Source organism: Camelus dromedarius, chromosome 1 (genome assembly GCF_036321535.1).
Source record: "Camelus dromedarius isolate mCamDro1 chromosome 1, mCamDro1.pat, whole genome shotgun sequence".
Classification (NCBI taxonomy): Eukaryota; Metazoa; Chordata; class Mammalia; order Artiodactyla; family Camelidae; genus Camelus; species Camelus dromedarius.
The window spans coordinates 116,717,485-116,733,026 of NC_087436.1; the positions used below are offsets into that span (position 1 = coordinate 116,717,485).

Genomic DNA, 15,542 nt, shown 5'->3' on the forward strand with positions numbered 1-15,542 from the left:
AGGTCTGTCAAAGCTGAATGTGAATGGGGCGTGTGACTTAATTATGTGTTTGGGGGTAAGTGGCTTAACTTCTCTGACCTTAGGTTAGCTGTCACTGGTGTTTCGTAGTTCAAAACTGGGTGGATTAATACACATTATGGGTTGCTAAGTGATGAAAAAGAGCATCTTTGGAGTGTCTGACACAGGAGATGTGCAGGAAACGGATAAACGGCAGTCATGGAGTGTTGACACCAAGGTCACAGGGAGCAGCAGAGTTAAATCTAGAAGTATCCTTTTATGAATACCGCCACATCCAGCAGTTAGATTCACCGTTGCAGGCAACTGCCAAGGTCCAACAGGCCCTAGGCTCTGGACAGTGGCTCCAGGCCATGCCTACCCGTCCTAGCATGAGAAAGACAGAATGTTCAGAAGGGTTAAATTATTAAACAGAAATGAGTAGTTGAGCCTAAGTTAGATTTAAAATTTTTAACAGATTGAATAAAATTTTCAATGATTTTGGAAAGTTATCAAGAAGGCTGAGAAACATCAGGTTATACAGGTTAGCTATGAAAAACAGAATTGTGGGAAACAGCATCATAGAAAGTTTTGTGATTTTTTTTTGCTTCTGTTACATCTGCAGACAGAATACTTTGGGAATCAGCACCATGCTTCTTCATCTTAATTTTAATCATGACTTCCAAACAGCAATGACCAGTAGATTGCCATTTGAGTGCCTGCTATGTGCTGTATAATGAATACTCATTGTTTCTCACTTTTTTAGTAGATACACTTATTCTTATTCCAAAAAGAGGATACCGAGGTTCAGAGATTCCATACAGTGTCCATTTCACACCAGAAAGCGGAAGCAGGTCTACTGAAATCCCAAGCTCCTGCTCTTTGCACTCCATTCCATCAGAGCCCGGCTGGATGTGCTCAGGGTCATGATCACAGTATCGTTTTCCTTCAGACTAACCAACAGCATTTTAGAAGTCCCAGATATGCCATAAGCAACAGTAAAAATATGCATGTGAGTTTGTTTTTCATATTTCATTGGTGATGCTAACTGAAACACTGTTTCCCAAGCACTTATGTGTGGTAATTAGAATGCCACCTTGTTTACATGGCTTTGTGCATAGCTGTTTGCATATTAATGAGCCAAGTATGAGCCAAAAGATCTGGGTACCACATGGAAATTCAATACCCATGCATTTGAGGGCATAGTCCTTAATTGTGGTGTCTTCTCTGTTGTATTTAGCATGAGATAAATACGAAAGTTGGCTAGTAACCCCAGCCCAGCTTCTGAGAGGACTGAGCATTTGTGGTGTCCTTAGGGACCCACACTGAGTCATCAGCTTTGCAGATTCAGAAGACTTATTTTATCCAAGGCACTCAGAGTTGATGGGACTTAAGGGCATTGCCAGACTCTGGTATTCGGGGCCCTACCTCCATCCATCTTCTGTGACTTTGTTCAAGTGTTAAAAGTGTACTCAAGTTGTAAGTTCCCTCTCAGGAGGCAAATCTACACAGGATATCAAATGACTGTCAGGAGGTGGCTTGGTTAGCACAAAGTCAGAGCTGGGTCATTGTAATAGCTGGGTTTGCTAAGCTATTGATGATCTGCTATCTCAACAGGCACCTGGGAGCCAGGCTGCCCTACAACTGCTTATGAATATTCATAGAGCAGGTCACCCTTACTCTTGGGCATATCTAGGGATCTCCTGACCACTCCATCTCTATGGGCCTTCCCAGAGAACACGTCCACACAGTCCTTATCCCAAACTCCTACTTCTGTTGCCAAGCTCTCTCTGTTAAACCACCCCACCCAGTCTCTGAGAAATAGATAGCCTGGGTTTGAATTCAGACTGTTACTTCCTAGCAGGTTAATTTTAGACAAGTTATTTAACTTCTCAGAACCTTAGATTATCATTTATAAACTGGAATTGCAAGACCTACCTTTTGCATTTGTGTTGAGAAATGAGATACAATATGTAAAAGTTACATGTTATATAGTGTCTAGCAATAATTAAGTGCAAAGTAAATGCTAATGGCTATATTATCATTTTTAGCAGTTATCATGAGTTTACATTCAAATAAACCATCTTTAGATTCTTTTGGGGAGGGTGTCACTTTTTAAGAATTTTGGCCTATAAAGAAGTCTTATTTTGAGTTGATTTCTACAGAAAGTTAATCTCCTCATTTTTGCATTTATTTCAATCAGTCATCTATCAAAGCTTTAGTAGTATCTTCCAACTCCTCAAATGCACTGATCCTCTGAAAATACAAAGATTTCATGAAAAATGATAGAAGTTCCTTTGGAATACTTTCCTTGCCAATTTCATATCCTCTGTGCCGTTCATGGTGCTGAAACTTAGAAGTTGCTCAATACTTGCCTGTTGAACTAGACTTGCAAAAGTTCAGAATTTACAAAATGCTTTCACTTCCATGGTCTCATTTGGTTTCCAGAATCTTCCTCTGAGCAAAGGAGCATGAGTGCTTATATCCTCATTTTTCAGATTAGAGATAGTGAGGGTCAACTTGCACAATTCACAGTACAATTCAGTGTACCTGGGCTTAAAGACCTGCCTCACATCTTGCTAGGAAAGTGATCCTGAATAAAAGAAGGGACAAAGAAAGCATTAATTATATAAAGGAAGTTCAATTTAGGAGTTAAATTCTAAATGCTCTTGAAGTTACAAATTAAGTGATGATCTCATCTGAATCCATACTGTGCATTTGTTCGCTAGACAGATTTGGCCAAAGAAGGACTCTCACTGAACAAAACGACAGAATTGTTCAATATTGAAAAATCTGGGTCACTTGGATTGTTGCCTTACCATGGAATCTAAATTAAATGGAATGTCCTACATAGGGTTCTAGCATTCAGTAAGTGGTACCACCAATATCATTGTAATTGTCATCTTTATTATTATTATTATTATTATTATTATTATTATTATTATTAATTACATCACTCTTAGTCCAGTCTTGGTTAGACTACCTGACTTTTCATGCCTTTTCTTTTTTTTTTCTTCCCTTTTTTTTTTTTAATTGAAGTAAAATTTGACTCATAAAGTTGTATTGGTTTCTGGTGTACAACATAGTGATTCAGTGATATATATAAATATATACATATTCTTTTTCATATTCTTTTTCATTACAGGTTACTACAAGCCTTTGAATATGGTTCTCTGTATACATTTTACTGTATAGATCTCTGACAGATCTATACAGTAAAATGTTGTTGTTTATTCTGTGCATAGTAGTGCTTTGTATGTGCGAATCCCAAGCTCCCAATTTATCCCTCCCTCCCACCCCTTTCATGCCTCTTCTTTGGATTTTAAGTTTCCCTCAGACTTCTTTGAGGTCCTTCTTATGGTGAAACTGGTCCTCAGATAATGACTAGCATACAGCAGGTGCTTAGTAATGACTGCTTAAAGAATGACAACGCTTTCATCATTGGGCTTGAGTTGTTCAGGGGAGGTAGGCTGTCCTGTATGTTGTGATTGACAGACAAATAGATTCATTCCTGAATCTCAGTTTATTTTCTTATATCTTTCTTTTTCCTAAAATTTGCCTTCAGTACTGCCCCAATGTATTAATCAATCAATGGAGAATCCATCACAGTTGGGAATCTTCAGATTAACCTCAGCCTGGCGGTACCTGCCCATAATCGGTGTGCTTCTAGCATCATTTATGAGAGCCAAATGAAAACAGGAACAAGGTGAACACGTGAACTTTCAAAAAAAAAAATCTAATTAGACTCTTAATCATCTATATTTTATTTACAGTCTCATTTTATCTGAACAGTAAAATAACTTTAATGATAAGAGAGCAGAAAAAGGAAGGGAGGAGGAAATTAAGCAAGAAGGAAGGGAGGACAGAGAGAAGAAAGGAATATGAGAAAACAAGATGAGTGAATGAGGAAAAGGAAGAGCTATTTACTACTGAATGGGGGGAAAAGAAAAAATTCATACCACTGAAGGAAGGGAATCTTTTTTTCAAAAGAGAAAAGGAGATGGCTTTTGACAACAAAAAGCTCCAGGAGTAATAAATTCCTAAACGATAGATTGCATCAGCTCATTAAGGGTGTTTTCAAAACCATTTAAAATAAAAAACGGATGCATATGTACATGGCCTAGAGATACATAAGGGAAGTTACTTGTTACCAAGACAGTTGGTAAAAATCTTTTGCCAGTTAACAAAATATGTCCATACTTAAATATCAGAAAAAATAGGAAAGCAATCTCCCATATTCCTCAAAAAAAATCTATAATAACAATCCATTTGACTTCAAATGCCTCCATTCACTGGAAATCCAATAAAATTAAATGTTATATTTAATTAAATTTAGCTGATTGCCCTGACCAGGAGATAGAATTAGAAATCCAATCAGCATATATCTTTCTCTAAATATGAGCATCTCTAAAATGAAACTTTCTCATTTGTGATATGAAGATAGAAAAAAATTACATATCATTGTGACCAAAATTAATAAATATCTTCATCTGAGAAATCTTGGTTTCAACAAGCTTGCTCAAAACCCATGCATGCGTGCACAGACACACACACACACACACACGCACACACACACACGCACACACACACTTCCTGGCTGTCTTCCCCAAATATGTCATGTCACTCCCTCCCTTGACCCCAGATGACATCCACCATTTTAGATATGTTGGGTGCTACTGTGTAAAGAATTAGATGCATGTTGTATGTATTTTATATTCAGTTCTTTTCTTGTTTTCCTGTTTTAATGAGAAAAAGCATCAACCCTTAATTTAGACCCTCTCCTTCAGCCTTGACCTAGTTTGAGCTGCATGGCTACATCTTCGCTTTATGACAGATTCTAATATTCTTTTCAACAATTCTTAGTTTGCTTCCGGTCATTTCCTGTATCTATTTAGGTACGTCGTCATTATGAGAATGATGTTTCTTAAATTTTGCAATAAAACAGAGGCTAGCAGTTTCATAAGTTTTATCTTCAAGGAATAAAGAAGAAATGCTTGGGAGCAAAACAAAAAATTTCCTTACTGTAAAAGCATTGTTTTCCCTTCATGAAATATTAATTTCAGATCAGGTTGAAATGCAGCAGAAATATTTATGATAAAAATGTCTCTTTGCAAGCTCATTTTGGCATCAGTGAATTCCCAGTGGAGAACAAGAGTTCTCCAGGAATAACAAGGAAATGGGATTTGTTGTTTTACATGTTTCCAATTGTTTAAATTGCTTATGATACCAGAAGGGTATTAATTATTCTTGGATTAAGATCCTCACCAAAATTCATTCTATTTATAAAACAAGTCTTTCCTTCCTAACACATTCACTAAGACCTCAGGTGTGTTCCAAGTTCAGAAGCAGCCATTCTGGGTTTAATGCACAAATGTAATGTCTATTCTTTGGAAGTCTTACAAATGCTCCCAATCTGCAGAATCCCATTCCCTTTGTTTCGGTGTTCTGAAACATGGGTGTGCTTTAACCAACAAGTCCATTACCTTTACAAAATGCTTTTCAACCTGCAAAGTGAGCTAATCAAATATCGTCATCTCCAAAATGGTGGGGTTATTTGGCCAAAATGGACGATTAGGGCAGGGACCCCTTTACCCTCAGGACCCCAGTCACGCTGTGCGCCTATCTTTGACATCGTCCTCTTTATACCTTGAGGGGGATAAATAAGCTTCATAGGGAAGCAGCAGAGCATAGTGTAGTATTTCTCAAGTTGGGGTTCCTTTTGGACCCCCAAGGAGCCCCAGACGCTTAGGGGTCTCCACATCTCACAGAAACTCTATTATTGAAATGAAAGTATGGATTTCTAAGCCAAAATAAATTAATCACAACCCTATACCAGCCCTTTTGCCTAGGCTTTGGAGCCCAGTGGACAGTCAGGCAATTCTAGCCTTCAGCTTGGCATTTACAATTAGATCTGCACTGGTGTCTAATTTTTAATGCAGTCAGTATTTTCCCTTGTTGGAGAAATAAACAGGTGTCATGAAAACAGGTGGCCTCTTCCTGTGACTCCCCAAGGGCCCAGGGTCTCTTCCTGCCCAGTCCCTCCCTGACTGGGGGACCGTGCAGGCAGGGTGCAGTTGGCACCCCCACGGCACGGCCAGCTCTGGACAGATTAGTACCGTTTGCACCGAGCGCCCCACTGTGACTGACAGATGGCACCTAAGAGTCACTTCTCTTTGGCAGCCAAAACCATGCTTAGGCTTTATTTCTGTGGCTAACTTGGAAGAGAAATGATAGAAATGCCTTGGTTCCTATAGAAAATGAATGTGCCAAACACAGTGAGATGTGGCCACGGCTGGGGCACCCCAGGGTCTCAGGTCCCTGAGTGAAGGCAGGAAAAGCAAGGGTCTGATGATGCTCCTTTATCTCAGACGGTGTCTAGATACTAAAGCTTCCCGGAGGAAGACCTGCAGGCCTGGGGATGCTCCTCAGCCTGGAAGTCCCTCCTCCCTTTGGTTATCAGACCCCAAGTCAGGATCAGGGTTCCTTCTAAGGAAAACTGTAGAGGAGCTGGGAGGAAACCCTTCTCCGTGGATTCCCTCGGTGTGCCTTCCCACTGGGCGTGCCTTCCTCTGAATTCCACGAACACCTCATGTTCCTCTATTATTTGGAGATACATATTTAATCTCACTCCTTTGCAATTATTTACAGCACCATGGAGAAAACAGACGAGTGCTATGAGGTCAGAGCCTTGCTCTGTGGTCTCTCACACCTCGTGTCTGGACCACGCCCTGCACACAGCAGACCCTCAATAAATGCGGAACAAATTCTACCTTGTACTGCAGCTGTGGGAACCCAGCTTTTACTTACTTGTTGCTTACAGACAAGATCTCTTTTTTAAAAATATTCATTTCTTATTCAGGTGAAATGCACCTAACATAAAATTAATCATTTTAAAGAGAACAATTCAGTGGCATTTAGGACATTTCCAGCATCGTGTAACCACCACCTCCATCTCATCCCCGAACGTGGTACAGACAAGGTCTGACAGAGGAACTGCTGTTCGGTGGCCTTGCTCACTCTCACTGAGGTCATAAACATTGGGATGCGGTAGCTTTCTTTTAAACATTTCATCGAGAATTAACTCAGAAGTAACTATTAACGTATGGAGGATTCTTGGTGAGCAGTGGTGGTTCCTCTCTTTCCATTTCAGATGAGCTTAGAACAGCAAGGAGAATGGAAATGTGATTATTTGTTACTTTCCATAACAGAGAATTGTCAGCGAGGGGTGGGTGATGGGCAGACGTTAATGAGTGGGTTAACATTCATACATCCACTTCCTCTGCTCACTGTCCATTAAAATTCCTGGGACATCTGAAAAATGTCAGTCCCTGGGCTCTAGCTCAGAAGAACTGACTCAAAAATTGGGGGGCATCAGTATTATTTTTTTACATTTTTTATTGAGTTATAGTCATTTTACAATGTTGTGTCAAATTCCAGTGTAGAGCACAATTTTTCAGGTATACATGAACATATATATATTCATTGGCACATTTTTTTCTCTGTGAGCTACCATAAGATCTTGTGTATATTTCCCTGTGCTAGACAGTATAATCTTGTTTATCTAGTCTACAATTTTTAAATCCCGTCTATCCCTTCCCACCCCCCGCCCCCTTGGCAACCACAAGTTTGTATTCTATGTCTATGAGTCTGTTTCTGTTTTGTATTTATGTTCTTTTTTTTTTTTTCAGATTCCACATATGAGCGATCTCATATGGTATTTTTCTTTCTCTTTCTGGCTTATTTCACTTAGAATGACATTCTCCAGGGACACCCATGTTGCTGCAAATGGCGTTATGTTGTCGGTTTTTATGGCTGAATAGTATTCCATTGTATAAATATACCACTTCTTCTTTATCCAGTCATCTGTTGATGGACATTTAGGCTGTCTCTGTGTCTTGGCTATTGTAAATAGTGCTGCTGTGAACATTGGGGTACAAGTGTCTTTTTGAAGTAGGGTTCCTTCTGGATATATGCCCAGGGGCAGGATAACTGGGTCATATGGTAAGTCTATTCCTAGTCTTTTGAGGAATCTCCATACTGTTTTCCACAGAGGCTGCACCAAACTGCATTCCCACCAGAAGTGCAGGAGGGTTCCCTTTTCTCCACAGCCTCTCCAGCATTTGTCATTTGTGGATTTTTGAATGATGGCTATTCTGACTGGTGTGAGGTGATACCTCATTATAGTTTTGATTTGCATTTCTCTGATAATTAGTGACATTGAGCATTTTTTCATGTGCCTATTGATCATTTGTATTTCTTTCTTGGAGAATTGCTTGTTTATGTCTTCTGCCCATTTTTGGATTGGGTTGTTTGTTTTTTTCTTATTATGTCATATGAGCTGCTTATATATTCTGGAGATCAAGCCTTTGTCGGTTTCATTTGCAAAAATTTTCTCCCATTCCATAGGTTGTCTTTTTGTTTTACTTATGGTTTCCTTTGCTGTGCAGAAGCTTGTAAGTTTCATTAGGTCCCATTTGTTTATTCTTGCTTTTATTTCTATTGCTTGAGTAGACTGCCGTAGGAGAACATTTCTGAGAGGTATGGGAGATAATGTTTTGCCTTTATTTTCTTCAAGGAGTTTTATTGTATCTTGTCTTCTGTTTAAGTCTTTGATCCATTTTGAGTCTATTTTTGTGTATGGTGTAAGGGAGTGTTCTAACTTCATTGATTTACATGCTGCTGTCCAGTTTTCCCAACACCATTTGCTGAAGAGGCTGTCTTTATTCCATTGTATATTCTTGCCTCCTTTGTTGAAGATTAGTTGACCAAAAGTTTGTGGATTCATTTCTGGGCTCTCTAGTCTGTTCCATTGGTCCATATGTCTGTTTTGTACCAATACCATGCTGTCTTGATGACTGTAGCTCTATAGTATTGTCTGAAGTCTGGGAGAGTTATTCCTCCAGCCTCTTTCTTTCTCTTCAGTAATGCTTTGGCAATTTTAGGTCTTTTGTGGTTCCATATAAATTTTATTATGATTTGTTCTAGTTCTGTGAAATATGTCCTGGGTAATTTGATAGGGATTGCATTAGGGCATCAGTATTATTTTAAAGTTTCCCAGGCCTCTCTGAAGGGCAAACAGGTATGAGAATACATGCTTACTTCATCTGGTGGCCATCAACTGTAGATGAATAAGCACTTCTCATTTCTGGAGACTAAAACCCAAAGGTGATATATGGCCTTGAATTAATCTTAAAGTTCAAGTTAATATTAATGGGCCATTTCTCCATATCTGAGACCCATATGTTCTCAAGTAATCCTCACAAGAGCCCTACAGATAGCTGTGGTGTGACCCCCATTTTACAGATAATCAAACTGAGGCTGGGAGCAGGTGTCCCAACACATGACTAGAACGTTTCAAGGCCAATGGTTTGCAATACCAGCTGGTAGAGAAGGTTACTTAACATGTGTGGATGTCAATTTGGTTTTATATAAAGTAAGGATGATAGTGCAGATCGTATGGGCTTATTACAGTGGATGCGAGGGATACATAAGAGGCATTCAGTGTTCATTCATATTTTTTTTGAAAATATACACATCAGAAAGGGAAGGGCCTTGTCTTTTCTGTAATACGTTACCTTCATAAAATCTACGGACGTGAAATTCTGTCTGACTCACCACATCTCTTTCTCGCCACATCCTTTACAAAATGACTAAGATCTGATAAGACCATGGTGCTCTCAGATGGGGCTTAGACATTCTGAGTAGAGCAAAGAGCAATTCGCCTTGTGGAGTGCCGTCCAATCTGTCATGTGGATGACACCACAGGGCTGACTCATCCTCTGATGTGGGTCACTAAGACCCCAAATTTTGCTTCTCAAATGCCAGAAGAGTTGGACTGTCTTCATGACATTTTAAAATTCTTTTTTGTACAATAAATTGCTCACATCTCTCAAAAGCTGCTAGTAAAATATCTCTTTGGAATTTGTATTAAGATGTTAAAATACAAACCTAATTTGATGGTACAGATCAAATAATTTGCAAAGGTTTAAGTATAAAGCAAAAGCTAAGAATTCCTTCCCCAGCCTCTTCCCTGTCCATCCCTGCTGCCCTGTGTTCACACTTTGTCAGAGTCTTTCTGCAATTTTGCTCTGCCAGAAGCTCTATTAGAGAAGACAATAAAATGTGAGAAATGGAATAGCAGGCTTCCAACTTTTTAAAACCATTTTTTTTGTCACCAAATATGGATGGATTGTAGTTTTTCAAATGAAACTTTTTTTGTGGAATCTTTGAGCTGGAAGAAACCTATGGAGCCCAACCTGTTCATTATTCGGGAGAAAAAATTGAGGCTCGGAACCTCCCAATGCCTTGTTCAAGGCTACCCCTTGAACAATTCAGGGCTGGAAAGCAGCTTCCCTGGCCACCTCCCTAGGCCTCTGATCCAAGGCAATAAGCCTTGGAGGAAAGTGTCCTGTACTTTGTGATTCCTTAACTCTGAGTGTAAGCACCAGCCAAGAGCCAGACACATGGGGAGCCTTCCATAAAGATCAACTTATGTTTTCTCATTTCAACACTGCTTCAGTACTGCTGGTCAACACACTCAAAGGAATGAAATAACTATATAAGCAAGATATTTAAATTGTGAATGCTCCTAAAGTGGGGAAGGGGTTATAAATTTGACCTGTGTTACTCTAATTGAGTAATTTAATTCCTCTAAATAGTAATATCCAAAAATCAGTGTCAATAACCCTAGATACCCAAATATATAACATGACCAATGTTAAAGCAACTTGCAAATTGTACTTTGTTATACAAGTAATTGCATACCCATATTTCCATAAAGCTTATAGTTTATAAGATTTTTTCAGATGCATCAGCTTATTTCACACGTAATTGTGGAAAAGGAAGATATGGACTTACCATTTATAAATGAGGAGAGACCACATGCTCAGAAGAGGTCACACACTACTTAATGATAGCAGCGGAGCTGAATAGAGTCCCTCAACTTCCAGTCCAGAACTCTTCCAGTATTAGATGTCCATGATTTGTATTATGTTGATAAAGATTCAAGTCTTCTTCCCGCCACCATGGATGACGAGACAGCTTCCAAAGTGGCCATGCATGAGCTAGATACCCCACGTTCCATCCAGAGAGAACTGTCAATGCATGAGTACTTAATAGTTACCTCCCTTTCACCTGCTGTCATTCATTGACCTAGATGTACAAGGTGAGGGGAGTGGCTGTGGGGTAATACAGAGGGTATCTGAGGACCTGAAGCTTAGTCCTAGTTCTTTAATAACTTTCCTTCAATTACTGGTCCAAGATCACACAGCTCATATCCAAATCTCATCCTTTGTCATGTGCAGTCCTTGACAATCAACCCAGTGGTCCTTCCCAAGCCCGTTGCCACATGCTATCAACATCCAAGCTGCTGGCTTCCATGGTCCCACCAAGCTGTGCAAAGCCTCTGTGTCACACTATGTATTCTAACCTCACACTTTTGCAAATGGCATCCCATTTGCCCAGAGCACCTTCCTTAATTCTAAGCCAGGAAGATGCTGACTTATTCTGCAATCTCCAGCTCAACTATTATCTCCTTTATGAAGATTCCACTGGCTGTCCAAGGCAGAGTTAGGATTTTGTTTTTTTGTTTGTTTGATCTGCATCTGTTTGATACAGAATCTATCTCATGCTGAGTCTCAGGCATGCCTGGAGGCAGGGAATGTTTCTTATTAGTTAGTTTCAGTAAATCATGATCAGATAGATGAACGGATGAATGGATGGACACAGGGATGGCAGAATGATCTAGGAGTAGTAACTGGCTAGGAAACAGAATGTTTGAGTCCTATGAGCCTGGGCTCTTATTGCAGATGGGTGATCTTGGGCGCATAATTTAACCTCCTGGAGCCTCATTCCTTTTAACAGTGAGATCCACTCTCAAACCTACTACTCTCAGCTGGGAGCCCCAGGGGGCTGATGGATAGAAACCATGCCAATGGCTCCTCTCACTTGGCTTCCTGTTGAGTTCGGCTGATGGGAGACAGCAACAAAAGAGATTCGGGGTAGGAGGGGTCTGAGATGCAGATTTTTATTCCACCTGCCGCAGCTCCCTCCCTGTGGGTCCCTCAACTGGAAGCCACAGTTCTTTTTCCACCATCCTCGACTCTGAGTCTCTGTGACCACTGGCTCCCCCGACTCCTCCAGGCCCAGGCATGGTAACAGCCCCTCCAAGGTCTTTCACTATCCTTTGTGGATTTCCTACACCCTGCCCACATCCTTTAAATGTTCTCTTTATTAAACTGTTCTCAAATTACCCAATTTGAGGGTGCCATCTGTTTCTTGCTGGAACCCCAACTGATCCCGTGGGTAATATCCTTTACACCTCCCAGCATCTCTGTGTAGATTGAATGCAATCATTGATGTAAAGCCCTATTGAATACCCCCAGGGTCTCTGCTGCTAATTTATATGGTTAATGGGGCTAATGATCTCTCCTATGTGGATGAATACAAGCCGCAAATAAATTGTTGCATCCTGCGTGAACCGGTTTATAAATATAATTTCCAATAAACATTTCATGACAAAATCACACTTGGAAAAGAAAAGCGTCGCTTCTCCTGCACGCACGTGGGCTCCCCGGAGCAGAGCCTGGGCTAACGCGCCCTGGGTGCCCGGGGGAGCGCACAATTGCACGCCAGGAAAAACAAGCTCGGGAGAGGTTCGCTCAGCTCCCCGGGGCAGATGGGATGGATGCTGACAGAAAGAGGACAGCATGTCAGAGACGAAGCCCCCTCCCCCACCCGCTCCTGAAATAAACCAATTATCTACCTGGATTGATTCCCCTGCTGTCTTTTCCTCTAAGCTGGCACCTGTATCCCATTTTAACAGGAAGTGGCAGGAACATGTTCCCCAGAATTAAAACATGGTGTGTAAGGCCCAATAATGAGCTTGCTTTTGTTTCCGCAGGCTGAGCTGAAGATCCCTCTCATTTGCCCGGTGCCAAGAACGATGAACAGGCAGTAAGTACCGCAACGTCGCTGTGAGCACGAGTCCCCTGGCTCCTAGTCGGGATGGGAGTCAGGTCCTGGAGTAGCGCTGAGGAGGGATGCCAGTGCGTCCCCACGTGGATGTGTGAGTGCTCAGTGAGCACCTGCCCCATTAACAGCGAATTTTTTTGCGGGCAGGCCCCTTGTTGTCCCCCAGAGCAGATTCATGGATGCAGGGGGGTCGTGGGAGCAGGGTGCAGGGACTAGAGACACTCAGCACCAGAATGCCAGGAGGGCATCCGAAACCACCCATCACTTCACACCCACGTGTAACATGAGAAGGAAAAGGCCAGCAGTTTGCACCCTCATTCCCACCGCAGAGAACCCGGAATCCCACCTTCTCTTTGTGGAGCACCTGGGGTGGGTGATGTGGTCGGTTGGGGATATCCAAATGTGTATCTGAATCAGTAGAAAGTTCGTCCCATACCTAATGTCTATGAATATAATAAAAAAGGTAGCAGGCCTCCAAGTTGTAAGAAAACAAAAGACCTTTAAATTGAGAAAGTTAGTGTACTAATTTTAGAATCAGTCTACGTATCTATTTATTTGCTTTATTTTGCCAATTGGAAAGGCAGTATGGTTCTTCTCTGTGTGAAATGAGCAGTCGTTGTGTGAAAACAAACATGAGATTCAGACTCAGGCAGGCCTGGTGTAAATACCTTGCCTTGTCTGGTCACTGTACAGCTGTACATTATTCAGGAAGTTACCTGACCCCTGGAGATTTGAGAAGTTACTTACAACCCTCCTCCGGAAAGTAGGATCTGACCTGGAGAGGAGGAGTGCCTGGCTCCTGGGTGGATCCCTGGTCCTAGAGGGAGGCTGATGGACAGCCCAGGGTAACCAGGTGATGTCTGGGCCGCACAGGCAGCCGCTAGGCACATGGTTGGTGCCCAGGGTGGCACAAAGGCAGCAGCCCCAGCTTCAGACCCATATCCCTCTTTGGTGACAAAGTGGGGTTACTCTGACAATCTCAGCAATATTTGCTGTGAGTTTCCCTTTGGCTTTGTAGTCAAGAATCCCTACCCTTCAGCCCTTGCTTCTGTTTCTCTCCATGGTGGCATCCTGTGCCGAGGGTCTCCTTCGTAAAGAGGAGTGGCATCTCCCTCTCATGACTCGGGGTAGCTTTGTTTTTCAGCCACACAGTGAGCTCTTGGCAATTGCTTCTGATCAAGCTTTCCAAAGAGCACTTTTTGAATTTAGCTTTAGAGTCACATCAGATGTGAAGATGCCAATACATAGACCAGAAAACAGACCAAATCGTCATAAATTCATAAACATTAGTTTTCTCCTGTAAGGTTGCTGAATCTGAATCTGTACTTTTATAAGATCCCCAGTTGATTTATAGTCACATTAAAGTTTGAGAAGCATCTGACTGAAGAACAATGGTTCCCAGAGCCATTTCCGTCCTGGCAGCCTGCACAGGTAGCTCTGATATTTATCAAGATGTGACTCAGAGAAGTCAGTCACGAATTGGATGTTGCATGAGCACAATAAATTGGAAATTTGCTTCGCTCCACCTACACATGTACATGCACACATAGCTAACTACACACACACATACACACACAGGGTTTTGTTCTGCTATGCCTGGGGGAGCACCCCTTCCTCTATGAAAAGCATTAAACCAGTTAATTCAAGGCAGTAGATTTTAAACCTGGCTGATCAGTAGAATAATCAAGGAAGCTTTAAACAAACAGCAGCTTCAGTGACCTTCCCCCGACCAAAGAAATCAGAATACCTGGACCGTGGGATGTTCTTTTTTTTTCATTTTTCAGTTTTATTAGGTAGAATTGTTACAATTTGACCACACATATAGAATATATTTTCATGTAAATACATGTACACAATATACTGTACATATTTTTAAATTTACGTATATGTACTGTTCACTGTTTCTAAGTGCTTAGAGCTTTAGCTTTTTAAACTTACATAGTTATCAAAGGAATAAAGCCAACCACAAAATAAGAATGAATTCAAAAAGATACATACACCCCACTATTAATGGCATTATTTATAATTGCCAAGATATGGAAGCATCATAGGTGAACATCAACAGATGAATGGATAAAGAAGATGCAGCTTATATATGCAATGGAATACAACTCACCCATAAGAAAGAAGGATATTTTGCCATTTGCAGCCCTTCATTCCAGTGGGATGTTCTTTTAACGCTCAACTGAGTCTAGTCTGTAGCACAGCTTTCAAAATGTGGTGTAACACATCTCCCAATTCTATAATCTGGAATTCTGATTTTATAACGTGGAATCTTTAATGGTCTTTGTAACTACAGCTAATTTCTTACTCTCTCCATTTGGGCACTTTTACAAAGAAGGAATGAATAAACACAAATAAAAGGATGATATAGAAATAGGTTATATATTTATACACATGCACACACATATAGATGTATATGTATATACACACACACATACACACGAGTAAGTACGCATACGTGCATTTCCCTTTAAGTGTATCAGCTGGGTCAAAAGCATTTACTGACTAGTACACACTTTGCTGGGCACTGAGCCTGGCACCTCCCTTACAAAGATGAACAGGATCTAGTCCCT

The 15,542-nt window shown here is 41.0% G+C and overlaps 1 protein-coding gene across 3 annotated transcripts in view; it reads left to right on the forward strand.

The window, feature by feature from the left end:
- CLNK (cytokine dependent hematopoietic cell linker) overlaps positions 1-15,542 on the forward strand; it is a 184,028-nt gene that overhangs the window by 41,705 nt on the left and 126,781 nt on the right. For all 3 annotated transcript variants that reach the window (XM_064488054.1, XM_064488057.1, XM_031437329.2), the window contains exon 2: positions 12,896-12,948. In XM_064488054.1, coding sequence (XP_064344124.1) covers positions 12,896-12,948 — 53 coding nt within the window. The remainder of the gene's footprint in view (positions 1-12,895; positions 12,949-15,542) is intronic.